The sequence below is a fragment of the Seriola lalandi genome, unplaced genomic scaffold (genome assembly GCF_002814215.2).
Source record: "Seriola lalandi dorsalis isolate HSWRI2012SDOR001 ecotype SW California unplaced genomic scaffold, Sedor1 jcf7180002054685, whole genome shotgun sequence".
Classification (NCBI taxonomy): Eukaryota; Metazoa; Chordata; class Actinopteri; order Carangiformes; family Carangidae; genus Seriola; species Seriola lalandi.
In genome coordinates this window covers 273,462-288,104 of record NW_019525238.1, presented here as the reverse complement: position 1 = coordinate 288,104, position 14,643 = coordinate 273,462, and the positions used below count along the sequence as shown (strand labels likewise).

At 41.2% G+C, this 14,643-nt stretch overlaps 2 protein-coding genes across 2 annotated transcripts; one reads left to right on the top strand and one right to left on the bottom strand.

Moving 5' to 3' along the window:
* Positions 1-262: 262 nt before the first annotated feature.
* Positions 263-8,726, bottom strand: qars1 (glutaminyl-tRNA synthetase 1). The gene is made up of 23 exons (XM_023422798.2): positions 8,525-8,726; positions 7,423-7,573; positions 6,817-6,926; positions 6,650-6,725; positions 6,504-6,568; positions 6,312-6,365; positions 5,866-5,929; positions 5,700-5,774; positions 5,501-5,586; positions 5,070-5,156; positions 4,879-4,978; positions 4,696-4,774; positions 4,371-4,610; positions 4,177-4,269; positions 3,939-4,076; positions 2,911-2,998; positions 2,677-2,823; positions 2,418-2,519; positions 2,221-2,313; positions 1,440-1,567; positions 1,286-1,352; positions 1,055-1,180; positions 263-907 (listed from the first exon to the last, which is right to left on the bottom strand). The coding sequence occupies exons 1-23, from the start codon at positions 8,633-8,635 to the stop codon at positions 857-859; spliced, it is 2,331 nt and encodes a 776-aa protein (XP_023278566.1). The 5' UTR covers positions 8,636-8,726; the 3' UTR covers positions 263-856.
* A 309-nt stretch (positions 8,727-9,035) lies between these two features.
* ogg1 (8-oxoguanine DNA glycosylase) lies at positions 9,036-11,685 on the top strand. The gene is made up of 7 exons (XM_023422736.2): positions 9,036-9,443; positions 9,547-9,911; positions 10,027-10,206; positions 10,548-10,726; positions 10,806-10,953; positions 11,049-11,098; positions 11,192-11,685. Exons 1-7 carry the CDS (start codon positions 9,334-9,336, stop codon positions 11,333-11,335), a joined length of 1,176 nt encoding a protein of 391 aa, XP_023278504.1. The 5' UTR covers positions 9,036-9,333; the 3' UTR covers positions 11,336-11,685.
* The last annotated feature ends 2,958 nt before the right edge of the window (positions 11,686-14,643 follow it).

Genomic DNA, 14,643 nt, shown 5'->3' with positions numbered 1-14,643 from the left:
ATTTACCTCCTCGGGATCCCCTGTGGACCCTTCTTAATAGGCCTCCATTTATTGACCCACCTTATAAATTGTTTCCCCACATATGTGTGTATGTAAATATATATATATATATATATATGAAATCAACACTATCAATCAACATTACCAATGGTCATCATATAGATAAAAAATATATTAATTATGTTAAACATATTAAGGTAGGAAAATATAATATTGGCTTCAACAAACATAACAGTGTATCCTACTTCAGACAACAGAAACATTGAAGTTTGAAGTATTATTTATTATTGTCCCATGTCAAAAAGGACACATGTGCACCCATCTGAGTCTTAAAAAAAAACACACGGTGGTTTGGCACTGACTCACCAACTTTGTATGAAAGCCATGGCATTTGAAAGCATCCCCTCTGTGTAACATCAGCTTAGAGCCTATATGAAATGTACATACATGAGGTCCTTGTTGAACAATAATCAAAGTTGCATACATTCAACAAAGAAGAGGAAACACTGTAAGTGAATATTATTGCAGCTGATATAGAAAAAAAAATGCAGAAGAGTCTGACACTGACTGGCGAATCCTGAGATTGATCAAAGTGTTACCATGATAATTTTGATGAAGAAATCACAACTGACAATCAAGAAATAGAAATATATTTTCCAGTTTCAATGGGATCGATCCACACATGAGAACTGCAGATCAGCAGATGAACATGTAATGATTAGAATATCTGACTTGACGCAATCTCAGCCTAATCAGCCTGTGCCCTTGCTGATATTAAACATTAAGTGATGCAAACAATTTGGGCATGTATCTATGGGCTCATGGGAAGTACGATGTGCAGCTTGCTCACAGTCAATCAAATCTTTCCAGGGTCTTCTTTGAGGGTGACTGTTCTGTTGAAGACGAGCTGTGGCGAAAGAAAGATTATATTTACAGTCCATGCTCAGATTAAGTAGGTGTTGAGTAAATTGCCAAATAATTTCCCAACTGAATAAAAAAACAGAATCTTTCATCAATGTGTATTTGTAATGTAAGACATGACTGTTTACTGTACCTTGTCTGCGGTGCTGTCAGGGTCCAGGGAGAAGTAACCAACTCTCTCAAATTGGAATTTGTCAAAAACCTTTGCTCCCTTGACTGAGGTATCCACTAAGGCACTGCTGATCACCTGCAGGGAATGCTAAATCACAAAAAGAATACATATATTAAAACAAACTGTCACTTCATCCACTGATCTCAATTAATCCAAAAACACCCTCTGTCACAGGAGAGCAGATTTACTCACAGGGTTGATGTCACTCAGGAAGCCTTTGGGCACTTCAGATGGATCCTCTGGATGTTTGTGCAGGAATCTAAAAAGACAGTGACAACTTTTGGTTAAGTGAGTTTTCTACATGAAGTAATGGTTGTGAGTGACAGTGGTTGGACTTGTGACTTACAGTTTCTCATAGAGACGCACTTCACACACAAGCGGCTGGCCGACCCAGTGGATGAAGGCCTTCGGTTTCTCTGCAGTCTCCGAGCTGCAGCAGTTCACCTCCAGTTCCACCACTTTACCCTGAGCGTCCTGAGAAACAGTGGAAGAGAGACCATGACGCGTTGTGAGGACACGGAGGATCCATGGAATCAATTCATCACTAAACTTGACCTCGACCTGGATAAGCAGCTGAAATATCCAATTAATCTAAGGTCCAAATATGAATTTTACATAACATCAGAGATCTGGAGCAGTAGAACTGGGGATTTTACAGCCAGTTTTTCCTAAAATCTCATAAAAAGCATTTTAACAACTAACATTATTGCTAGTGGCAGGCTAGAAAATGTATTTTAGACCTTTCAATGACAGGTAAGACTTTTTTAATATGCCCTAGGGCCTTTTTTGAGGAAACTGAAATCAATGCTTTTTATGGCTTTTCAAGACCTGCAGAGACCCTTAGAAAACAGAATCACACACACTGTTAACATTTAACTGGAATAAGATCTGTGGAAAGCTATTATGTATTAAATGATTTCACAGCAGTTAGAGCATCTTTCTCTTCAATAATGGGAGGTATTTTTTTAAGTGAAACAGAATATGTAAGCAGGGTATAGTTATGAAAGGGAATTTAGGTCATATCCTTCAAATTTGGTTGGATCGCTTAAATATGGGCAACAAATAACAAGGGGGCAGAGGATTCTGTGTCTTTTCAAGCTACTGAGTGAAACGACTTCGAGTCTTACCTTAATGACCTTCTGCACAGAGATGACATACCCAGCATGCCTCAGTCCTACAGGCTGTTCTGGGGTCAGCCGTTTGTAACCCTTCTCCATCACCTGCAAACAAAGAGGAGTCCATCATCATGTATACGATCAAAAACATTTCAAAAAGAAAGTCTGCTTCTTATACTGTGAGGGTTTTTATTTTTCCCCCCCCTGACCTCTCTGAAGTCGCTCTGTTCTATGAAGATCGTGCGAGTAAATGGAACTGTGTGGCTGCCCTTGGCCTCGTTGGCAGGGAAGTCTGGTACTCGTACATCTGACTGGGAAACAAGAGGACAACCGCAGGAACAGTCAGCACATATGATGCTTAATACTATGTAAAAGACAGGGTATATACAGGGTATAACAAGTCTCAGGAGGCAGTTTGATGTATAATGTCTGTGCATTTGTAAAAAAAAAAAAAAAAAATGTTCAAACCTGTGAGTTCTCAGGAAGGTTCGTTATGGTGACTTTGAGTGGTTCCAGCACTGCCATGGCTCTGGGTGCTGTGTCATTAAGCACCTCCCTCACACACGACTCCAGTAGGTGGGGCTCTGTTGTTGTCTGGGAAACTGTGACTCCAACCTGCCAAGAGATGCAGCGTATTATTATACAACAGGACTGTCCTCTTACATGCAATTACTAGTTCCTCCATCCACCTATTCTACATACCCGTGCACAGAAGTTGTTAACTGCCTCTGATGGGAAACCTCTTCTTCTCAGTGCAGTCAAAGTGAAGAGACGGGGATCGTCCCAGTCCCTGTAATTAGAAAAGATATCTTCTACTGTTATCCAACAGATTCAATGAAGTATGAGGAGAGCACATGAAAACTCGCTGCACACTACAGCTGAATGATATGAAAGAGAAAAAAAAATCATACTGAGATTATTTTGGAAGATATTGCAATATGAGTCATGGTTTCAATTTGAATTGGCAGTTTTGCATATAATTTTCACTTTTTTGTTTTGGGTCTTGTACCAAACAAGGTTGTTCCTTCACTGGATTCTCTGGAGAATATGATTTGTAGGCTGGGGCATCTCTTTAACACAATGGTATGTTGTGACACATTTTACCTTTATCAAAAAAATGTAGCTCTTGAAATTTGGATATTGCACTTGGCCATATTGCAATTTCAATAATATTTTGATTAATCGTTCAACCCTACTGCACTACAAATCACAGTTGGGAGTACACAATCCAGCCTGTAAGTATTTGGACAGTTGCACACTTTTTTGTTCTTCAGTCTCTGAGCTTCAGCACATTCAATTTGAAATGAATTAATGGATACTACATTAACGTGCCAAGTCTCAGCTTTAATCTCAGTATGTTTACACCAATAAAGAAAGAACAGTGTAGAGATGTAGCCGTTTAAACACATAGTGCCCAAAGTCTAGAGGTTTAAAAGTAATTGGACAGGTGAAACTAAATTATCATATTTCATATTTTGTGGAAAATCCTTAGCATTCAATGACCAAATACTTACAGTCTGTAATAATTTTTATATAGGGAAACTTCAGACGAGCGATTTATGTGGCACTAAAAGTACTGGTGCACACATGCTTTCCATCCATTTAGTATTTTTATACCCCATTATTTAAATTCATTACAGGACAGACTGTTTGTAATAATAATAATGTAATAAAAATAGTTGAAAAATTGATAACCAATAATGGAATAGCAAATATAAATCCTATTTCACCTGACAACGCCAGTCTCTACCAGTCTGATGATTTTCCTCTTGGACACAACAGTGTAGGTGAGGTTCAAGCGGCCATATTCCCACTGAACAGGGCAGTACACATCCAGAGCGTTACACAGCCAGTAATATGATGAACGCCTGTCACAGAAATAAAAGAAAGGAAGGTCAACATTGACAATTCATGTGTATGCCTCCAAGACAGATTCTCATGTTGAGATGTGACAGAATTCATGTATACCTGGCCTGAAACTCTTTGGTACACAGTGAGTGTGTGATGTTTTCAATAGAGTCACACAGGCAGTGGGTGTAGTCATAAGTGGGGTAGATGCACCTGCATAGAAAGATTTGAGTTTAGGTTTGAGTAAGAAGAATAATATTATATTTGATTGAAACTATCTGGGTGGAAAAAGTACAAGAGTTCAGATTTCATACCATTCATCTCCTGTTCGATGATGTGCTGTGTATTTGATTCTGTAGGCCACAGGGTCCATCTTCCCATCCTCCATGACCATCTTCATCCTGAGTGTGGCCTCTCCCTCTGCAAACAGGCCCTTCTTCATCCTCTCAAACAACACCAGAGACTCTTCAATGGGACGGTCCCTCCATGGTGATGGAGGAACGTTATGGCCCTTTAGTTCCTCCCCCCTCTGGTGGCACACATACGCGTGACCCCTGGAGGATGGCAAAGAGAGGAATGAAACATCTTCTAATGGCTTGTACACATTTACTAACAGGGATACAAAGTTCCTACACTCACCTACGAATAAGGTCCACAGCAAGGTCGTAGAGTTGCTGAAAGTTGTCTGATGCGTGCGTGACATCATAAGGTTTGTAGCCTGTGGAATACACTTATACTGGTAAAAAAAAACTCTCTTCATAAATGTAGAGTGTAATTGACAAAGCTTTAATCAGACCAAAATAAAGTGTAAATCAAACTCACCAAGCCACTCCACCATGTCCCTGATGGCAGTGAAGTACTTTTCCTCCTCCTTCTCGGGATTTGTGTCATCATACCTCAGGAAACAAATTCCATTGTTTGCCTATGGAAGAGGCAAGGTTTAAAGAAAACACCTGCACTGGAGAAGATTAAACAGCTTATGTGGTGGTGAAAGATGAGAAAAAGACTTTTACCTTTGCATAACCAAAGTTGAAGTTAATAGCTTTGGCATGGCCGATGTGAAGGATACCATTGGGCTCGGGAGGAAATCGGGTACGTATCTAAAAGGATTCAGACACAGCAGGGAGAAAAATCAACCACACACATGATCATTTTCAACAATGAAAAATGCCTGTTACATTGTCACTGACTCCCAGTTGATGTCCACAAACAGCTTGTTCTATCCAAAACCCCGAGCTAATAATTTAGTATAACATAAGACAAAGAAAACAGCAAATCATCACAACTGAGAAGCTGGACCGAGTGAAATGTTCATGATTTTTGTTTGAAAAATGACTGAAACAATAAATAGATTATTATTAGCTGCTGGTTATTTTTATGTTGACTGACTATTCATTGAAATGACTAACCATTTCAGCTCTAGTAAGACATATAAAGTTTGTACCTGTCCACCAGTGATCTCCAGGTGCTTTTTAATCAAAGACATAGTGTTCGGTGTGACCACATAGCCCTCAGTTTTAAAGTTCTCTCCTGTATGACGAAAGGTAAGGATGAAAGATCGACATCTTCAGTGAGTAAACTCGTTAAAAGATTCAACGACAGCGGCACAACTGCATCTCACTGTTCAGGTGGCTCCTCCTCACCTGGTTTATGGAACTTGAGTGCCTCTCCTCTGAGCTGTTCCATGAGCGACTTGCCCTCCCCAGTGGTCACTTCACCTAAACAACCAACACACACAGTTAAAAACAAACCACCAACACACACAGTTCACTTCACTCCCGTGTGCCACCCATTTTGCCTGCTGCTTACCATTCACTGCCAGCTCCTCTTTCTTCAACTTCACCTCATTCTCTGCGACTTTTGCTTTCTGGGGCTGCAAGATAATTAGATATTAACTACAGATGCAATCAAATACTTCAAAGTGCAGTGATTAAAAGAAATTGTTTGACATCATGGAAAATAAACTTATTCGTTTTATTGTTAAATGAGACGATTAACACAACTCTCGCACCTTAAGCTACAGCTAGCAGCCGGTTAGCCAGAAATAGGAGGAAACAGCTAGTGTGTTTCAAAGGTAACAAAATCCAGCTACCAGCACCTCTGGAGCTCAGTAATGAATTTACTATATCTTGTTTGTTTAGTCTTAAGAACCACAAGTTATGCCTTTACAGGGGGTTATATCCCAAACTACTTCTTGGCCAGGCTCAGGAAGAAAGCAAATAACCGTATTTCCCAAAAAGCTGTTGAAGCATTACCTTAGGCTTCTTCTCCAGGTCAGCCTCTGTCTTGGGTCCTAACAGGTGAAGGACCTTTAAGACCAAAGCCAGAGTCAGTTAGGTGAGAGCAATTGGAGAAACAGTGGGAAATGAATCACAATCTCACATCAAAAAATTCAAACACAATGACGGATATATTACTACTGATAATATTCTCTTTTTCCAACACACCTGCATGTCCACCTCATTTTTGATGACCTTCCCATCAGCCCATTTTAGGGCAGCGCGTGCCTCTCCTGCAACAGACACAAAAGCCCAGTGAGACTTTCTGTCCATCTGTGAGGTTGTAAGGATGTCAATTCAGTGTGACTACATACCCATTAGTAGTCCCATGTTGAAGTGGTACCGCTCCTTTACCAGCTGCTCCTTGTGCTTCTTGATCACAGACTCCACCTGCACAACATACCACTGTCGCTGAACATACCACGCCCCGAAAAGCTTGTAAAAGGACGAACTTCTGATCAGTGTAAACTCGTGCACTTACTGCGTCTTCAATCTGCTCCGGTGTTATGACCACGCCCACTCCACATGCTTCTTCAAACTCCTTCTGGTTGATGGGGTCCTGAGGATGACCTTTCACAAAGTCCAGTGCAGCTGCAAAAAAAAAGTTGGATACAAATTCATAGAGCAGGCTGGTACACATTTCTATGCACAACCTATGTCACTCATCCAGGCAGTCTATATATCAGGGCTGGGCACACATTCTGCTTCCTCCAATGCCCTCAATGTTTCTAAACTTGACCACAACCTACGTCCTCAGCCTCCTTTACAATTTGCATTAGGTGTGGTGTCAGGACATTTTTTCACTGTGTATGTGGTTATATCCATCAAATGTTTTGTATTTCAGGCTTTGTCTGAGGTTTTTGAGTTATAGGAAAATTTGTGTCAAGCTTACCCAGATTTGTTTCAGAGTGCCACAATTCAATCCAATTCAAATGCATATCATGTTGAAATAAATGATTCAAAACTTGTGTCCTGGCTCAATTTGGTTATGCAAGGCAATATATTTTGTGTGTGTGTCATATTGTCAGATATCCTTGCATCTTGTTCATGTTCACACAGTTGTGGTACTTCTTCAGGCAGAACTTACCTGCCAGCTGTAGCTCCGTGCAGATTTTGCGCTGAGCTATACTGTCTGAAAGGAATGCCAGACGTTTTAGGTCTTTAAGGCGGGATACCATACTGTACAGCAGTGTACCCATGGCTTTGTCCACTCCTGATGGCCCATGGACACGTTGGGCCTATTAAAACAATGAGAAAATAACTGAATTTGTTGCATCATTAAAAATGTGAGAGTGTCAAGAGCAATACTACAGCTAAGACAGTCAGGGAACACCAGCATCACTATTTTTCCTCATCTTGCCCCTGGAGCGATGGTTTGCAAACCCTGGCTAGACTGGGTTCCTGGGGCACATAAAACCCCACTGTACATAACTGATGAATCATTTCAAGTCAGTTTTTAAGCAAAGATGCCAAAAATTCACTGAAACCAGCTTCTCTGATGTAAATATTTGCTAGTTTCACAGTTTTCTATGATACTTAAGTCAATATCTTCTTTCTGACTGTTGGTTAGTCATTTGGATCATTGATCTTCTGGGAATAATGATGGTTAAAATAATGATGCATTTTCTCTTCTTACATTTACTCTTTTATACACCAAACAATCACTCAGTTAATCAAAGAAAACAACTGTCTAATATATTGTTGATGAAAATAATTGTTGTTGCTGTTCTGTGTGTTGATTACTTGACAGGCAGAAAGACACCAAAGCAATATGATAAAATACAACTTAACAACAAGCATAATGTACACTAAAACAATTGCAGTTGTTGACACAAGACCAGGCCATAATATGGAGGTGCAAATTTCTAAAAAACCTGAGATGATTTAGATTATGTATCTAGGGTAAACATGGGGCTTTTGGGGACCCAGTGTAGTTATCTGCTTTTTGACAGATTGTTGTAAACAGCGGAAGGAATGTGAAAGTGAAAGCATAGCGACCCTATACCTACCCAAAGTCAAGAGAAACTTCATTAATAAAAGACAGACATAAATGATATCTAAACCCATTAACACAGAACCTTAAAAAAACTAAGAACAGGGGGTGGAGACAACAAGTGAGCTGAAGAAGTGAATGTCACAGCTGCTGTCCCTACAGGCATCTCAGTTTCCTCCAACACACTGGCTCGTACCTGAGTAATTGCGTCCTTCAGGGCAGAACTCAGCGCTTCATTCTTCAGCGTTTCTTTTGCTTTCTGCTCACTGAGTCCTATCGAAGTGAAAAGTGTCATCGTATCCGCCATTTTTCCACCGTAATCACCGGCTAGACTGGAGCCACACAGACACGCCACCACCGTGCACGAGTTTCCTTCTGGGAGAGGGAGTTAAGGGCGACTTCCTGTACACCTCAAAGAAAAGAAAAAAAGAAAAGATATATAAAAATATTAACCAATAAGACACCGCAGGCACGGATGTATTAACCAATCGTAAATGAGCTTGATTTAAAGTTACTACCTACTACAAGCAAGAGAGCCAATCAGCGGCTGTGTTGACATCTGTGAGGGTGGTGCTACCGGAATCGGTGTAATGTTGCATCAGATTGACATTCAGTCATTTTCGACAATTATTAACATTGATTAAGTTTCATAATGACATCTTATTCACATTAGATTACGTTTTAATTTAATTTACAAATGCCAAAACATTTCGAAACTTTTCTCCTCAAATATATACGTCTTTCAAACGCAGTGTAAGGTCTTTGTTGACCATCATAAACAACTCCGCGAAAGTGGCTTAGATTTGCTACGGCAACTGTATAGTGTACAGTTAAGTTGTATTTCCCTGTAAAATTACTTTACATGGATGGGTAGGATTTATTTTAGGCTGCTTTATTGAATCACACCATGATACGTTTATAATGCCAGGACACTGTGATAGGTCAGTTTACGCTCGTTCTAGTCTTTAACTTTCCAACAGGGTACCTGTTAGCGTCAATACAGTTATGGCCAAACATGCGATGCTGTCATCGGGGGCAAAAATATGGAGATCTCTGGCCTGCACAAAGTCAGAGCTGCGGCTGGATCTCACCCTCGCCTGTGGACAATCTTTCCGGTAGGTTTAGCAGACTCAGAAACATAATATGCAACAAGAGAGCTGCACAGCGGAGTTTAGATCATCCCTGTGTATTTGCATGAACATATATCTCAACCTACAGCTGGAGAGAAACCGCAGCGGGCCATTGGACCGGAGTGATGGGAGGACGAGTGTGGACTCTGACCCAGACAGAAGACACCCTGTGGTACCACGTTTATAAAAACCAAGAAGGGCAGAAATGGGGAAGCGACAGGAAGAGGAGAGCTGGTATTTCTCTCCAGGAGGAAAACAAGTCAGAGAAGAGATTCAAAGGGGCTTTGAAGATAGAAGAGGATGAGATAGTGGCTGAGACTTCAGTGCAGGACACTGATGAGGAAAAAGAGATGCTGAGAGATTACTTCCAGCTGAATGTGGAGTTGGGAGAGCTGTACAGAGAATGGAGAGCAGCAGATCCCCACTTCAAGAAAATTGCAGATATCTTCACAGGTCAGTTTGTGTTTGTGCATTCATCATATCACTTATTATAACACAGTTAGCAATGACTAAGTCAATATTTGTTTTATGAAATATGACTGAAATATTATCGTTTGGTATTTCTCAGGTGTGCGAATGCTGCGCCAGGACCCCACTGAATGCTTGTTTTCCTTCATTTGCACCTCCAACAACCACATCTCTCGTATCCAGGGCATGGTGGAGAGACTGTGTCAGGCTCTGGGTGCCCCACTGTGCCAGCTGGATCAAACCTCTTACTATGACTTTCCTTCCCTAACTGCACTTGCAGGTGCTCCATTCATTCCCCACACTACCTTTTTATAATCTTGTCAAGAAAACGTATACATGTGATGCAGTTTTTACAACTGTTTTAGGGCCGTGGGTCCATTGAGTCCCAGGTGATATAACTCGTACCATCACTCTTGCTATAGTGTTAGTGGTTTAGTGGCAGTCCCTCCAGTAGGCCTTGATTTGTTTCCAAACTGAATAATCTCGAGTAACTATGAGGAGCTAGTCTTTGACATGTTCTTATCCAATGACAAAAGTGCCTATGTAGAAGTAACACTTTAAAGCAGAAAAGGCTCACATATTGTTATCATCGTTGCATGTTTTTCGCATGGTAATCGGCAGACAGCAGCGTAGAGGCATGTCTCAGGGATCTCGGTTTTGGATACAGGGCTCGGTTCCTGCAGCAAAGTGCGAAGCAGATTCTTGACAGCCATGGGCTCCAGTGGCTTGACGGTCTGCGCAGTGTCCCATATCTGCAGGCCCGTGATGCTCTGCGCACCCTCCCTGGTGTGGGCACCAAGGTACAGTGGCCCTTAATGTTTTTCTAAAATTAATTGAACTTGGAGTAAGATGTAATAATGGCTTTGTGTCATCCTGTAGGTGGCAGACTGTGCCTGTCTGATGTCCCTGGATAAGGCAGAGGCCGTGCCTGTTGACACACATGTGTGGCAGATTGCTAAGCGTGACTACAAATATGCTGCTGGCAACGGACAGAAGAGCATCACAGATAAACTTCACAGAGATATTGGTTCGTATTCATGCATCTCAGTAGTTCCAAGTGGCTCCAAACATTGAACAGATGTTCTCAATTCTCACAATGCGTAATGTTCTATTTCTACACAGGTGATTTTTTCAGAAAGCTGTGGGGTCCTTATGCTGGTTGGGCACAGTCGGTCAGTGTTATTTTAGCATTCAGTAACTGCCGGTCAGTCTCTGCCATGTCTAATTATACTCTGCTATAATCACAGTGTCTCTCTCTGTTTTAGGTGTTGTTCTGTGCTGACCTCAAGAAATTCCAAAAGCTAAAAGAAATACCACTGATGCAGCCAAAGAAAGAGGAAGAAGACAGAGATGAAGAAGAAACAAGGATAGCATGCAAGAAAACTAAAATGAAGGTGGAAGAAAATTAAGCCGTGAAGCACATGAAAACTAAGTCGGCATGCCACAAGAAAGCAAAGATGACTGTCAAGAAAGAGAAGGTGGTATGAGGTAAACAAGCTTCTCACATCAGGATTCACACCAGGTTACAATAACAGACTTCTTTTTAATTCAGCTTCACTTGAAAACCCACTGAAATTAAAAATATAGTAGATTTATTTGTGAGATAAAACTGATTACTTGTTGTAAAAACAATTCTCAGGTGTTTTGTTTACATGTATTTTTACATTTTACTGTAACGTCTCCTTCTGTAATGTCTACTTCCACATGAGTTCACTATTACACACTGTTGTGTTTTTAACAATAAAAACAATAGTCTTTATTTGCTTTTTATAGTTTATGTATTTTGAGAGAAAAGGTCCATATTAGCACAATCATCAACACAGAGGTGCCCTCAAGCCCAGTAAAACCAGCAGTCTCATTTCTGCTAAATGTTGCTGGAAGTGGCCCCTAGGAGGCAGTATGCACTGGAAGATATTCCTTCCTTGCATTAAAATAGTTTGCCTGTCCGTTGGATCATAAAATTCTGGGTGGCTGTGAAGTGCCATGGTGTCCGTATGTTTATTTATAGTCATTAGTTGACTTATCTGTCAGCTGGTCTTTTGTGTGTGCTTGGAGGTCTCTCTGTAGAGGGAATCACCTGGTCAGGTAACATGTGGATCAATAAGTGGTGAAATCTAAGTGAAGCTCCTGACCTTTGACCTCCTGACCTGTGACAGTGATTCAGCTGGGTGGAGACTCTCCATGACCTCTGATATTACAGCTGTAGAGGCCTTCATCAGACTTGTCAACATGTTGGATGGTCATGTGACCTGTAGTCTCTCTGATGAGGGAGCCATCTTTATAGAAAGCAGCTGGGAGGTTGGAGGGAGTGGTCTTTGTTTTACAGTGCAGAGTGACATAATGTCCCTCTATCGCAGGGAGGACAGGACTCTGCACGATCACTGCTCCACCTCAACACACAGACAAACTACAGCATTTCATCCCTTTGCACACAGCTTCATCAACACTAACTCCACAGTCTGATCTTACCAGTGACAGTGATGCTGATGCTGTTCCTGGTTGCTCCCTCTCTGGACTCACATCAGTAAACTCCACTGTCCAATGGGACGATGTAGCTGATGCTACAGGAAGAACCAGCTGATCTTCCCCAGTCAGCTCCGTCAGCTCCATCAGCTCCACGCTGAGTCCTGGTGTCTCTGGTGGTGTTCCTCCTCAGTGTCCATCCAGCAGAGCTGTCGTCCTCCTCACAGCTCAGAGAGACAGAGGCTCCTTCAAACAGCTGAGAGCTGCTGGGACTCACCGTCAGACGAGCTGTGAGCAAAAGGAGAGGACATATACGATGAACATATTCAGTTAAAGTAAATAATCCACTCATCTGTGAAACCAAACACCTGCTACAAACACTTAAAACTGATGCATTTCCTAGGTCAACTGCACCCTCTGGCGGCCTTATTGGAGGTCCTGAACTCTGTCAACACCTGATTAGTTTGTTACACAATGGTAAGACCCTATTCGAATGAGTTCAGTTCATTTTCAGCTGTATTTGTCCTTGGGGGGCAATTCGTTCTCTCTTGTATTAAAGGCTAAGAAAAATGCATGAATGCAGTCCTAACTTGTGCTTTGCTCCCTTCATGGTGTTGAAACAACAGGTTTAACAGTGCAAACTGAAATGCACACCCCTTCCTGTTTAGCAACACTGTTCATTTAGCGTTTGTCTTTAGACACTCGACACAATCTAATTAAGGAACTCAGAAGGTACCAACCCTCCTCCTTCCTCTGTGGTTCACACTGCTGTGGTTTCATCTGCAGAGACATTCAGTGTAAAGAAGAGCATGAATATGATGCGTTCACTGACCGTCAGACTAACTGATGGACATGAGGGAAGCTGCTCTTTTGTTTTTGTCTTGAATTATTCTGAGACAGTTTATTTAATGAAGCGACTGATTGATCATGATTCATGAAATATTGATTTTACACCTTAATAGAAACAAGCTGCTTCTTCCTGTAGATGACAGAGGTGTGGTTGACAGGAAGTGAGATGGAGGGGGGGTTTTTTTCCCTTTGTGTGTGAAAGCCTTTATCTGCTTTAACCACTGGACTGTGGTCAGGATGTGACATCTTTAACCATGAAGCTGCATGCCGTCCTCCAGCAGGCAGTAAGGGGCTTTCATTAGTGCCACGGGTGCTCAGCTCCAAGGCACTCCTCTACAGCTAGAATAGCTGAGAGGAGTGCCTCTATTAATCTTCTGTTTCGGGTTTATTATTCTTCCGCCAAATTTCGGCGCGTAACTCGTCCCGCAGCTTTGAGAAAACCCCGGTAATATATACATCAAAACGTGCGTCTTGATCCAGAAAGGGGTGCTATGACTTTTGGTGTTAAAATTCCAATTTTTCCCAAAGTTATTCCCAAAAAACTGGGAATAAATAATGCATTAGAAATGCATTGGAATTTTCTTTAGAAACCCACCTTTTTATACAAAATTGCACCTTTTTTCTGAGTCACCCAGCTCTCTCATACCTGCACGTAGAAATGTTATTCAAACTATAAAACGGAGGAAAACTTCTGCTCTCTCAAAAAGATGGGAACTGTTTTTACATAACATGTAAACTTTTCACACTGTGAGCACTCAAAGGAGGAGTGCAAATCACTTTTTCTTCAAAGTTAGAGTGAAAGCGTCAGTTGGCTAGAGTGCGTGAAGAAGTAAAAAATAACCTTTATTTTTATTTTTAACTCGAGCTCACGGCCAAACCGTAAAAAGGAGACAAATAATTCTTTCTGAAAATGTAGACATAGTTGTTGGGATTCATAAAATGTAACTTTGACAGCCAGGGTCTGCACAAAATTTAAACGGGGGTGCCGAGTCCGGCAGCAATACCTGTCTCAATCTCATTGACACTCTGTCTTCGCACTGAGCTTACGCACTCGTTTTAAGGAATATCTGAATAAAATAGAGACTGTAAGAAACTTCTGGCTTCAGTGTCTGTCACAGTGTTTTCGGTTTTTGAAAAGAAGTAACGGTTTTCTCATAATTTGCAATTGTTTGAAGCCATGTAGAAGCCAAATTCTGGGCAGATTTTCATATTGCCATGGCAACGGCAGCTCCTGACCTATTATACACTGGTAACACATTTTGTACCCTCTGGGGTTCCTCACGTCCAAAAAAGGACACACAAAGAAAATGCTATAAAATCATCATATATCAATATTTTTTTCTGCTTTTTTTTTGCATACATCTCTTAAACCACTTCAGTTCTGCTCAAACCTACCAAATGTTTA